The following is a 14471-nucleotide window of genomic DNA, read 5'->3' as shown; positions in this document are numbered from 1 at the left end:
GTCTTTATGAGACTAGCGACTTCATTTGCTATTTACTGTAAGAATAACAATTACAACGTTACTGACAAACTACATCGACGCGTTAATATTGAAAGAGCCTGTTAAATGCTAATGGCAATGAAGAAAGATTGCTTATGTCTGAAACAGTTTCGCTTGTCCCCAAACAAATAAAAGTTATGACGCGCGTGTGGACTGTTAAGTGAGTTGGACCATTACATTCTCTTTAAAAAATGGACAATAGTCGGAACTAAAAATTTTTTAATAAAGTCAAATGTTGTATAGACGCAAGTTAAGATGATTTTTTCGGACAGACACAATAATCCTTTGCGCAGTTTCGAGAGTTTGTTTGCAACGTTATTGACTTGCTTAGATTTAACTACAGGCGTAGATGTTTTAATTAAAACGATATCATAAAAACACTAAATATGTTCAAGTTAACGTTACAATATTGTTAGAATGACTCACTTCCTTTGGAGAAACCATTTTATCAATCCACTAAAACTTCCCAGTTCTCATCAGCAATCAATCCAAAACAGCTGGTCACAAGAATGGGACGTCACTTTTATGGAGTTTCATGTGTATGTAGGAAATGCCAAGAAAACAAACCTCATAAGCACCGACTTGGAATTACAATTTGAAAAAAAATAGTGTTGTAAGCATAACTTCTCAATGAAATAATGTTAATAGTAGCTAAATAAAAAAATTTTCTGTACATCCCACCTGCAATGTTCACATTGACATGCAATTGACGTTATCACGTTGGTTTTTTAAGGAATTACTCTACACTTGGCTTGGGTTTGAGAGCTTTACCGTGTAATAACAAAAAATCCAGAGTTGCATTAATTGCAAGTACGGCGTATCACGTTTCTGTAGAGAAATCTGCTCAAACATTGATGTTTGTAGTAGCGCATTTGTTTAACCCAGATGTCACTTTTCTCACACTGTTATGACAATGTGACGGCGTTGTCCGCTTAAAGAACCAAACTTTGATATTTAAGTTTGTCTGAATAAGATACTATTGTATACATAAACACAAATAAAGAACATCATAAATGATCATTTTGCAAGTTTAAAAATTAATCATATCGCTGACACTTTACTTATTCGTAATTAACAATTGAATACATCTTAAAACGGATCATAATTTACAAAAATCTCAGGAAAACTGAGAAACTTGTAGCTTAGTTGCTTTCAGAGTCATTGATTCAAGAAGCGCTTGCTCAAGGGCTTGTTTGGTTTAGAGTTAAAATGCTATGATTCATGATAATATCTTATTGGCTACACTTCGTTATTATAATGACGTATGCCTGGACAACGAATAATTTCTGAACGAGAGGAAATCTCTCTAACAAAGCTTAATACAACGTAAGTCAGAGGATTTAATAATTATAAAAGCTGGGAAAAACATTTTTATTGCGTAAATAATGCTAATGTTATCTTGAATCATTTAGAGATATATTTACATATATATACTTTTAATGTGGCTTTCCCAATATATTGCTTAAGTGAAATGTATGATTGGTTTTTGTGTCACGAGGCTGACTCTCTTTAGCACTGATGGTGGAGGCGTAGCTCTGAGTTGTACAAAGTTCTTGCCAAACAAACAATGCGTCAATAATTCGATGAAACAGTGTAGCTCATTGTTGCAGCTAACTGTTGCAGCTAGTTCATTAAAGTGTTATATTACGAATTTTAGCCCCCCCCCCTTTTTTTATTAGCTAAATTGAAAGACCTTGTTTCAGTGATTTTAAATCTGCAATTATAACTGAAATTGGATTGGGGAAAGTGATATTACGGACGTTCAAAGTCACGATTTTCAGCATTTTTTTGCGAACTTTTTGATCGGTATACTAATAACTTGTGACGTTAAAGTTGAACACATATATCAACATGGCGTATTCTATGAGTAATCTTAATAAGAAACGCGGAGGAAAACGCTGTGTTGCTGGTAGACCTGATCAAATTAGTTGCGCCAATGATTCAAAAACCGAAGGAATGTCGATGCATCTGTTTCCTAAAAAAGAAACAGAGCCGCAAAGACATAGAAAATGGGTAAATTTTGTGCGTAAACATAAACCGGGTTTTGAGGGTTCCACTACCTTGTGTCTGTGTTCTGCACATTTTGAAGATTCTTGATTTGACCTTAATTTGAGCGTGCAAGTCAAGCTCAAAAGAAGGTTGAAGAAAGATGCTATCCCAACCGTTGACGTGGCTGGGATTCCTGAACCATTACAGGACGAAATAACCGAACGAAAGCGAAGACAAGTAAGTTTACGCTTGTTTATGTTAATTTTTCTTTTGTCATATGTAAATTCGATTTAAGATTTGTAGATTATTCGACATACTCTCCATAAGCCATCGCTGAAGGAAACATGTTCTCTCGATGAGGAAGTACCATCTACTAGTGATGGAGCTGAGCATGTTGAAGTATGCACTGGGGAAGCAAACGATTCGCCATTTGAAGAAGAACTACATGCAGTTGGTGAAGATATTTGTGAATCCCAGTCTCCATGTAAATCATGCCATCGTTTTAAGAAAAAACTTACATCTTAACAAAATACTTTAAGCTGGTATAAAAAGACAAAAGCATCTTTGAAGAAAAAGGCCCAGAAGTTGCAAAATGAATATCGAAGCGAAATCAGGGAAAATCGAAATACATCCGTGGTGACCAGCATTAATATACACGATGAAATGCAGGGGAGTGCTGAAGAGCTTTTCGAAGGAGAATGATACATGGACTACTCCTCTTTCGAAGAGTCTAGTCAGAGTGAAGATTTAGATGAAGATACCACAAGTAATACAGTCAGGTATTTTATCTTATAAAGAATTAGATGTCTGTTGTATTTCATAATAATGAATTTTCTTAATCGTGTTTCAGAATTGATGAAGGAGCAAGCTCGCATGAACAACCTATGTTCATGGTATTTTACATCTCGTTGGTTGAGTTATTTGAAAAATTTTGCTTTAACTGCAAGGCTGAAAATCCAAAAGTACACATTAAAAACATTGTTTCGATGGCCATTGAAGAGCAAAATTGTGGTAAATGTGTTGAAAAGATTTTTATGTGGAGAAGCCAACCTATGGTTTTGGGAAGATATCCAGCTGGAAACGTTATGACTAGTTTTGGTATATTGATGTCTGGTGTCAGTATAAGTCAGGCCATGCAGATGTTCAAGCACATAGTGTGTCCATAGTGAATCTCTCAGCAAGTAGTGTGTCCACTTATCATGTGCATCAACGCACCTTCTTGTTTCCAGCTATTCTTAATTGAAGATGTGAAAAAAAGTGATGCGTATTTCCAGACATGGTCAGGAGATTGACGCTTTGATTCTTTTGGGCACAGTGCAAAATATGGAGTCTACACAATTTGGAGCAACACAACATCAAAGCTGGTTCATTTTGAATTGCTTCAGATATTATCGAATGATGAAAATCATTGTTTGTAGTGTTTTTACTTTCAATGATGGAAGCATTTTGATTTTTAATTAGGCCAATGAAGTTGGTAGCAGTAATTTCATGAAAATGGAGGGAGCAAAAAGATCTTTTAAGTTTCTTGAGAAATCTGTGCTTACCATGGATGTTTTCATCAGTGACAGGCACAAAGGGATTGCAAAGTGGATCCGAAACGAAAAAAAAGAAACAAAGCACTTAAATGATATCTGGCATGTAAATAAAAGTATTGCTAAACAACTTAAGATGGCAGGCAAAGAGAAAAGGTGTGAAATAATCAATGAATGGTTGGGTGGTATTCGCCGACATTTGTATTGGAGTGCTCAGACTACTATACTTGGTTTTGAAGAGCTTATCGTTGCTAAATGGAAATCTACTGTGAGACACATGTCTAACAAGCATGATAACCACCCCGATGCATTATTCCCATCGCGTGCTCATGGTCAGTTCCCAGAGCGGAAATGGATACCAATAGGTAACTTAAAATACTCAGCTAATGTGGAAATTGAATAGTACAAGGTTGTATGTCATACTATAGTCACAACTCTATACATGAAAATCAATTTCACAACCTTTTAGGAACTATTGCATATGATAAGATATGCTCTATCCTACTCAAGCCAAGCATTTTGAAACACATCGGCAAACTTTCACCAGATGGCGAGACTAGTTGTCTTGAAGGCTTTCATTCCACCATGAACCATTGGCATCCAAAAACGACTCATTTTTCATGGCTTGGAACATTTTGCAGGTCAGCATTTAATGCCTTGAAATATATTTTCTCATCTGCTGCGATATTTTTTTAATTTTTTCTTGATAGACATGTTATTGCCATACTTCATTTCAATGAAAATGTTCATCGTGAGTCGAAAAAATCAAAGGATGGACAAGTGGTGTATAACATAAATTTGCCTAAGTATAAGTTGGGTGAGGAAGTAGTGCGGGAAATGTCTGTGAAGCCATCTTATGGTGTGCTAATTTTTAGAATGTTTTGTAAAATATGAGAATTGAAGCATCAGTAACAAATTACTTTTCATATCAATTTGTAGAATATGTTGAACAAGTAAAGAATGTTCTTTTCATGTTTAATAAACAAGAACTTTCAACTATAATGGAAAGATATAGAGGAAAAGCACCCGAACCTTTGTGCAGCCAGTTTCCCACAAAGCGATCCAAGGCTGAGGCAATAAAAAAATATGTTGCGAGGAACAAGCATGTCAGTCATGCACTTTATCCGTGCTGTAAGTATGGGATAATGGTATTGTTTACAATTATTTTAGGACGTAATGATCTGCATTTTTTCCTTAGTGGAACAGCAAAGACAGAAGTTACAAGACCTAACAGATGATGCGGATCAAATTTTATATAGCGCTGGGAATAAAAGTACTCGCAAATGTACTAAATCAAAGCTTCAATGAAATGACATCCTTGAGGTAAATGCTCCACTGAAAAAGAATAAATTGAAGTTGGTAGATGTTAGGGCAGTGGTCAGACATTGCTTGGAGCCTGTCTGGAATGGAGAAGTAAGGCACCTCCTTCCCACCACCAGCCTGAGTGTTCACCTTGGGCAAGTGATAGTACCCTCTAGCCTCCCTATCTGGGCACTGATATAAACACCTTTCCTGATGATTACAGTATTAACATAACATTGAATGGTATGTATACTTGTCAGATTGAAGATGACTATCTCATTCGATTGTGCAACTAATTAATTTTCATGAATAATTTTTTTTATTGTAGTTTAATTCTCAACATGCCCTTTGCGGATGCAGTGCACTCAAGTGCGAAGACCTTATAAGATAAGTTTATGTGGCTTGCTTTTTTCCATTTTTACATTTATGCTATGATTTAATTCCATATATTTTTTCTTTTGTCTTTTTTCCCAGACTGACATTGAAGAAAAGATTTTCTTTCATTTAATTCTTTCAGCTTAACCTCTCAGTAGTTGCACCAATTTGTTTTTATTGTTTATTCTTGTTTCAAACCATTAAACTGCATGTCAACTTATATAGTGCATCCATGTATCTCCTATTTGGTTTTCTTCTAGGCATATTTCCTGACCATTCTAAACTGAGCAAAGAAGGTCAACAGTCTCTACAGTGCACAAGTTAAAAGACCTTTCCATCATCGCCCCTCTGATGGTATGTAACCTTTTGTGTTACCACTTGGATATGCTTTCCGAATAAAGTGGTAAACACAAGCACGTAAAGGCCGAGTATTCTCCCATCCCATAGACCCACAAAACCATCGCATCAACCATCTGTATGCCACAGCTCTCAAGTACCTGAAGTAAATAAAAAGGTTGGACTAATTATTGTTAATGAAACAATGTTGATGATAACATTGTTTCTCATACAATTTACAGTCTTACATATTCAATAATTGTGATGCTTGGCGGCGATAAGCACGTCCATTCCTATCTCTCAATAGTGGCCCGACGTTTTCAAGGACAGCCTCATGAACTAAAGGCCCAAATTTGGCATGCTGTGTTATGCATGATATTGTCTCAATCTGCCATCGAATATCATTTTCTACAAAGCTGGTCCTATTTCCTTACAGCATCTGTACTCTAATGCGCCTTCTAACAAATCGGTATGACAGCATTGACAATTACACCTGAAACGGGGGAGCATTGTGGTTTATAAAGTAACTTTATGTATATTACAAACAGGAGAAAACAACAACTTACCATTCACCGAGTGGAATTACGCCATCATTTAGTTGTTCTAATGTCGCAGGGAGAATTCCATCGGGATCATCTGGAGTATGCACTTCATCACCATCTCCTGCGAGCGGTTCATCGTCATATGCGAAGTCGTTTAAATGCTCGACATAACCCACGGATTCCGAGCTCGAATCAGATACGCATTCAGACATCGAATTCGAATTATCTGAGCACTGATTTGAGGCCATACTTTCCGGAAAACGTGTTTTTTAATATTTTATTGAAAATACTGTCGTTCTTTGTTTTTAAGACAAGAAAAACGACAACAAAATCACCTCCTATAATATAATATTATATTGATGGAAACAGACGTGTTCAACTATCTACGTCACAGTTATCAATATGGCGTCGTAAAAAATTCGCAAATAGTACCCGACTTTGGAGGCAAAATTAAGGAACTTATATTGATCTATTTAAGTCCAGCGACATGTCATAGTTCTTCAAATAATCCAAATTTTCAATTAAGCTCATAAAAAAGGGGGGCTAAAATTCGTAATATAAGCACTTTGATGATACAAACAGTATTCAATTATAATGCTGATAAATAAGATAAAATATAGCTACACCATCTCTTTCTAGAGAGACATGTACATTTATGTCATGAACCTACATGAAGTGCAAGCTTGTTATGCATGTTAATGGAGCAAGAACTGGGAAATCTTCAAAAAATTGTTTACAATGAGCCATGCCCAGGGCTCTGGGAAAAATTTATCCCCATTGACAGATCTTATCATCAGAATTATTGTGTAAATATAGGACAGAGCAAAGAGCACACCAAAAATACGGCAGTCAAGAGTGTAATTCTTAAGATTTTGTTCCTTGCCGTTAGACAATTTTGTGCTACGCGCTGGTGAGCTTTGGAGTCGTCAAATTTATGAAGTGATTTCCGAAATGTTCTCTTTTTTTACCACACGCCTTCCACTGATAAGTAAGCAAAGAGCGGTGGCTAACCATCCAACAAAGTAATAAAGGGCACAAAAAACCAACAAAACTTCCACGCCTTTGACATATCTTGTGAGAAATTCGACGGTAATTACCACAAGAAAATGCAGAACAAGAATTATAGTGACCACTCTACTTCCCATTGGATTTTTCTTCATGAGCCGAACCTTGCGGAGTAACATAAAAATCTTTTACATAAATGTGAAGCCAGAAAAAAGGCAAGGATAGCCAAGGGCAAACAGCAAACGAGGCACAATGTACGGAACGCGTTTTCGTGTGTTGCTCATGATATCGTAAGGCGAAATACTTAAAGACAGCGTTCTGATCAATCCGAGTAATATGACAAGAACTTGTACAATACTGATGTAGTTCTTCCTCGTCGTGCTCTTCAGGCGGAATGTCTTGTATAACTAATAGCCATTATACAATGCTAAAAGACTGAAACATGTTGAAAACGTTATCCAGTGAATTTTGAATAAAATCCACCAAGCATTACTAACGATTGTCATTTATTACTTCTTTTTGAAATCATGTAAAGTACAAACATTTTTATAAGTATCACGGGAATAGTTGTGTGAGCCCCTAACTATTTACTTTAGACTTTTTATTGAATGTTTTGATAATTACAAAAGCAAAGGAACAGAAGCGGAAATACTAGTACATTCTAGAGGATACCGAAACAAAATACTGATCTGTTCAAACAGGCGCTTCGAAAATTGTACAGAACTGATTCAAAAGCGCACAGTAGATAATCGAATATGGCTGAGTTTGCAAAATTCAACATTTCCCCCCGTATTTTGGACACAAAATATTTCGATCATTTCGGCAATTAATCTATTAATACACAAGCATATTTCAACAACTAAAGTACCAATATCAAGAAATAGAGCCAGTTTTATAAATAGGAATCAGAATTAGGAGCCTCTCTTGTCAATCTTATAAAAGGCTTTAAAAAGATAAATACATAATATCTCATTATGAAGGCTGCAACTAAAACCTTTCAATGACGATAAACAATTCCTTCTGCTATTTATAGGCCCGTGCAATTCCTCATATAATATAGCATAAACCACATACCCTATAATCTGATGGCTTTCTTGGATTGCAACCAACCTCCAGGGAACTATATTAAATAATGTGGCTAGCCCACGATAACTGCATGGTGCTAACAATAGTATTGATAAAACATTCCTTTGTATTTAACCACCAACATGGCGGCCGTGTTGCAAACATGCACACCAAAAATATTTCATTGCTCTGTTTGATTGCCCCATTTCTTCCAAAAGGAAATTCTTTCTACATTGCTCAGCTGCAGACATAAGAACAAATAAACTTCAACGCATTAACTTGACAATAGGATTTTGTGATGCCCATCAAGTATTTTCTTTTAAATTATATATGTTAAAAACATCAATATATTTTAACATGAGTCGGGAAATTTGCATATGATACAATGTCCACTGTGATTCTATGTAAGGTTGTGTATTTTGTGTGTCATCGCATAAATTGCGACTAAGGGGCAGATTACATAAGCAGGGTAGCCGGGATTCAGTCAAGCGATGAATGATTTTGGCAAATGGAAACGATTAAATACTCATCATCAGACAAATCTTCTCTGGAAATTTCACAACATTCTGGTTTGAAAACTACACAAAACATTTAAAATTATAACAAGAAATTTGGCCTAATTTGAGAATTACAGTAGAAATGACTCGTGGTACTTAATAAACAGTTGTAATTTTTAAGCTTGAAGTTTTGACTCCTTTCAATACCTCCAAATCATTTCACGCCTCACTGAAACTCGGTTAGCCGGAATAATCTAAACAGCCCCTAATTTATCAGAAAAGTGCATGTTGCACACCCACGTCGGAGAGGTGACAACATTAACACTGATAAATTATTCTTTTGTATCAGATCACCATCAAACATTGCTGAATTGAAAATGAAGAATAAGTCCAAGACAACAGACAACCAACTTCTCTTTCTGTCCTCTTTAAACTCACTATAAACAATGTACTTGTCATTGCTATCTTGGATTACATTCATAGAAAGATAATGTTTATGCAATGCACCAAAGCCCAAACAAACTGTTTATAGTTTTTAATTCAAGTATATTTAAAGATAAATCTAAATTCAAAAACAATTCCTTCGCATTAAAACTTGGCCGAGGTATGGATAAATGGTAAAACCAACCAGATTTAAACTCCAAATTTGTCAAAATCAATTTCTACAAATCCGCCCCATTAGTAAACTAAAGTCCATAGCTTAACTTAAGATTTTTATAATAAACCTAATAACTTTAAATTATTTTCAATTCTATAGAAGCACACTGTTCATCATCATTTATTTGAAATTTTCTTCAATTGGACGAAGTGCCATGATTAACATTTTCTGGTTCTATAAAGAATTCACAGTCCTTTAGATCGAGCAGTTGCAATGCTTTGTTCAATTTCAAGCATAAATAGTATTCCTTGGAATCTTCACAGTTACCATCATTGTCAGACTTATAACTATCGCGGGCATCATCATCATTGATTTTGCACACGGCATATGCAAATGGCCGCCAAACATCTTTACGATCTTTGAAATAAATTAGAGTTCCCGAGTCATTTTTCTTCAAAAATGAAGAACTACTTTTTACCTTGACGGCATTTTTAAAAATTTTTGTTGAGTTTGCGTCAATGTAAGAAAAATTTCGTTCAATGATAAAACCAGTGACGTGATTACTTGTACGAACTTCCACATCACCTTTATTGCTGTTTGCTGTTTTGTAAAGTTCTTCATTTACGTCCTTGAAATCAAACACAAGATTCTTCATATCATCTCCTCCGAAACGCTGAAAAATCCTCTTTCTTTCCGACTGGAATATACATCATATCTGATTCGCTGTTAAACTTACTGAGCGTGTTGCAGGGAACAGTACCTAGTGGTATTTTCTTGTCAAATTTCGGTGACTGGTAGAAATACCTGTTACCATCTTTTGCATTTCGGGCATTTATTGTATCAGCTGTTTTCGAAAACTCATATCGTAGATCTTGGGTGTCACATGCAACATGGGCGCATGTCAATGCATAATAATTTCCACCTTTGCGACAAAACATTGTCAATGCACCGCGACACCTATCTTCTCCATTAATTTCTATGGGTATATTGGCGTAAACAGGACCTAAAAATGAAAAATTTTGTGTTTAATATTGGTTACCTCGAAATTATTTTGAAATCCTTATATGTTATATTCGTATATGATTGTCGTACTGTATTAGTTTCCATTGAAATCTATTGTGTTTACAGATTGCAAGACATATGAATATAGTGTTTCTCTCAATTAACAATCTTCTGCCGCACTGTGAACTGCAGATGCACGATAGGCCTCATAGGTACGGTAAAATGTTGTACAGGATCAGAGTAAGTAAAGACTCAGAATATTATATTATTCCATGCACATGAAATGACAAATATATATATATATATATATAAAATGAACTAACATAAAAAACACTTGAGAAAAACGACGATTTTTTTGAAAGCAAACATGTTTCGACATTATCAGAATGCCATCTTCAGTGCAGAATGGTTAGTGTTAAGTAATATGATACGTAATATGATATGAATAAATTAATTACCATGAATAGGATTGTGATTTAGTTTCAAAATTATAAAATATTTACAAAAAAAAAAAGGAAAAGAAAAATAAGTATTAAGAACTTATAACAAAAATGTTATTATAAAGTAAATATAGTGTTGTAGTGGTGAACTTGGATATTTAAATCGATTATTTTATTAATGTAGAGCTTCCTTGATTTTGAGTGAGAAAGTGGATTGATCAGTGTCGATGATTTTAAAACAGGAAGGTGAGAATTTGTTTACATGAAGGAGATTGAAGATGTTTGTAGATAGTGGAGTTTTTGTCTGTGTGAGTATGTTCCTTTATCCTGGTAGATATTGGCGAGAATTTTCACCAATATAGCGAATTACATCCCGCATGAAAATTGATAAACTACCATAGATTTGGAAAGTTCGGGAAGTGGGTCTTTAAACGAAAATAAAGATTTTATTTTAAAAGGTGTGAAAATAAGTTTAACGCCAATCAGTGCAGTAGCGTTTAATGATTTGTGTGAGTTTGCGTTGTGTGTGTCGTGAGTAATCACCTATGTAAGGTAGTTTGAAATAACGTTTATTGTCAGGTTGTTGTATATCGTTAGTGTTAGTTGTGGAGTTAGATGAGTCAGTATTTTGTTGTCCAAATAGTGTTGTATATGTTGTTGATGAAATGAAAAGGAAAAGAATTACGTTGGAGAGTGAATATTAGTTTCTTTAAATCACGTTGAAAGCCGATGTCTGTGTTGTTAAGTTTCCGTGCTCTGTCGGTCAGTGTTCGTATCAGTCCAATTTTGTAATTTAATGGTGTGAAACCAAAAAGTTAGTCAGTAGTCCTGTATATGTTGGTTTGTGGTACGTAGAGGTCATACAGTTTTCATGTGATTTAGTTAGTAAGATGTCAAGAAAGGGTAACTGATTGTCTTGTTCGGTTTCGTATGTAAAGTTTATGCTTTGATGTTGACTAACTTTTTTAGTTTCACATCATTAAATTACAAAATTGGACTGATACGAACACTGACCGACAGAGCACGGAAACTTAACAACACAGACATCGGCTTTCAACGTGATTTAAAGAAACTAATATTCACTCTCCAACGTAATTCTTTTCCTTTTCATTTCATCAACAACACTATACAACACTATTTGGACAACAAGAAAAATACTGACTCATCTAACTCCACAACTAACACTAACGATATACAACAACCTGACAATAAACGTTATTTCAAACTACCTTACATAGGTGATTACTCACGACACACACAACGCAAACTCATACAAATCATTAAACGCTACTGCACTGACATTGACGTTAAACTTATTTTCACACCTTTTAAAATAAAATCTTTATTTTCGTTTAAAGACCCACTTCCCGAACTTTCCAAATCTATGGTAGTTTATCAATCTTCATGTGCGGGATGTAATTCCTACATATGGGAAATTTCGCCAATTATCTACCAGGATAAAGGAACATACTCACACAGACAAAACTCCACTATCTACAAACATCTTCAAGCCTCCTTCATGTAAAACAAATTTCACCTTCCTGTTTTAAATCATCGACACTGATCAATCCACTTTCTCACTCAAAATCAAGGAAGCTCTACACATTAATAAAACTAATCCCGATTTAAATATCCAGTTCACCACTACAACACTATATTTACTTTATAATAACATTTTTGTTATAAGTTCTTAATACTTATTTCTTTTCCCTTTTTTTTTTTTGTAAATATTTTATAATTTTGAAACTAAATCACAATCCTATTCATTGTAATTAATTTATTCATATCATATTACGTATCATATTACTTAACACTAACCATTCTGCACTGAAGATGGCATTCTGATAATGTCGAAACATGTTTGCTTTCAAAAAAATCGTCGTTTTTCTCAAGTGTTTTTTAAAATTGCTGCTAATTAGAAATTAAACTAAAATAAAATGGACAATTGTTTGCTGTCGCTACTGGAGTTTCATTATATATATATATATATATATATATATATATATATGATAATGATAAGGATTCTCTGGATTTGTTTTAAATTTTTTTTTTTTTTTGTTTTATTAAGCTTTCAACTCGGTGATTCGAGCCTTCGTCAGAATGTGACAATATATTATTTACAGAGATTTTGTAGGCGTTTGGAGCGTCTGATTGGTTGGTTAGTAGTTGAGTTGATATTATTGGATGGTATAAGATGCGTTGTTATGGTTTCGGGTGTATCGATTACGTTATTGAAATTCGAGTGTTTTATTTTAGTCGTTGTGTTATTAGTTTGTTGTTTTGGTTTTGTCTTTAGTTGTGAATAGATGATGGGGATGTCAATATGTCTGTTAATTGTGTTGTTGTCTTTGCTGTACCATGCCTCTTTGAATTCTCGTGCGTGTTTTGTCTGTGCGCGTCCAAGAAGTTGTGTTTTTGTCCAGTCAAATGTGTGGTTGGTATCGTAGGTATGTTCTGCTGATAGTGATTTTGGGTCGCGTTGTTTGATGGCATTCTTGTATTCAGTGAGTCTTGTTTCAATTTTCTCGGATGTTTGTCCTATGTACTGTTTGGGGCAATCTTTACATGGTATCATGTAGACCGCGTTGGTTGTGTCGAATGTCGTTGTTCGGTCTTTATGTTTAGTGAAGTATGATTTGAGTTTGTGTGTTGGTTTATGTGCGATGTTTATTTTGAATGGTCGGAGTAGTCTTGATGTCATTTCTGATGTTCCGTTTATATATGGTAATGTCACTATTTTTACTGGTTTGTCTGTATCTTCGTTAGGTTTTTCAGTTTGTGGTTTGTTGTGTATTTTGTTTAATACTTTGTTGATAAAGTTTCGTGGGTAATTGTTGTTTATGAATGTGAGTATGTAGTTGCGTTCATTCTTCTTGGCTTCTTCTGTATTGCAGTGTGTTTTAATCCTGTTAAAGAGAGTTCGTATGCAACTAATTTTGTGTTGTGTTGGGTGATTGCTATTAAAGTTGAGTATTTGGTCTGTGTGTGTATTTTTGCGGAATACTTGTGTGTTTAATGTGCCATCATGTGATCTGGTAAGTAGAATATCTAGGAAGGTAAGTTGTTTGTTCTGTTCTTTGTCCATGGTGAAGGTTATGTTCTGTGTGGTGTTGTTTATTGTGTGTAGAATGTGTTCTGTTTTGTCTTTTTTGATGAAAGATGTCGTCAACAAATCTTCTCCATAGTCTGATGTGTGTTGTTGGTGACTGACTGCTTTTCAAGGTGTTGCATAACAGCTTCTGCAAGGAAGGTGGATAAAGAGAACCCATTGGTGTTCTGAGATTTGTCGGTAATATGAATTTTGGAAGGAGAATTCAGTGGAGAGGCAGAGCTCGAGCAGGTCGATGATATCGTCTGGTCTAGTTCGGTTGTGATTTTCCATGAGTTGTTGTTAGTAAGTAGTTCGTTCGTGACTTGTTTGGTTGTTTAGTGGTATGGATGTGAAAAGTGACACTACATCGTAAGATATCATGAGTTCGTCTGGTTTTAGTTTACATTTTTAATATTGGTGAGAAAAGTTGTGGCATTTTGATAGTGTGATGTGATGATGACTAGTGGGTGCAGAATATTAGAAAGATATTTTGATAGTTCATACGTGGGAGATCCAGGAAGAGATACAATTGGTCGTAGCGGATTGTTTTCAGTGAATCTTTGGTAGTCCATAGAATTTGGCGGTAGGAGTCGTTGGGTCGGATTCTTTGTAGACGGTTTCGTTAAGTTTCTTTTGTCTTTAGTTGTTTAATTTCTTG

General features: G+C 35.0%; 1 protein-coding gene across 1 annotated transcript; it reads left to right on the top strand.

The window, feature by feature from the left end:
• Positions 1-3113: 3113 nt before the first annotated feature.
• Positions 3114-4729, top strand: LOC124439442. Its single transcript, XM_046989668.1, has 6 exons — positions 3114-3193; positions 3344-3411; positions 3488-3925; positions 4030-4201; positions 4271-4343; positions 4500-4729. Exons 1-6 carry the CDS (start codon positions 3114-3116, stop codon positions 4515-4517), a joined length of 849 nt encoding a protein of 282 aa, XP_046845624.1. The 3' UTR covers positions 4518-4729.
• The last annotated feature ends 9742 nt before the right edge of the window (positions 4730-14471 follow it).

This window comes from Xenia sp. Carnegie-2017, unplaced genomic scaffold, assembly GCF_021976095.1.
Source record: "Xenia sp. Carnegie-2017 unplaced genomic scaffold, XeniaSp_v1 HiC_scaffold_19, whole genome shotgun sequence".
Classification (NCBI taxonomy): domain Eukaryota; kingdom Metazoa; phylum Cnidaria; class Anthozoa; order Malacalcyonacea; family Xeniidae; genus Xenia; species Xenia sp. Carnegie-2017.
This window is presented reverse-complemented; position numbering and strand designations above follow the sequence as displayed.

Coding starts and splice junctions, on each gene's coding strand:
- LOC124439442 (XM_046989668.1), top strand. CDS start 3,114: ATGACTAGTTTTGGTATATTGATGTCTGGTGTCAGTATAAGTCAGGCC. Junction 3,412..3,487: donor GGTTCATTTTGAATTGCTTC/AGATATTATCGA, acceptor TGATTTTTAATT/AGGCCAATGAAGTTGGTAGC. Junction 4,202..4,270: donor TGGCTTGGAACATTTTGCAG/GTCAGCATTTAA, acceptor TTTTCTTGATAG/ACATGTTATTGCCATACTTC.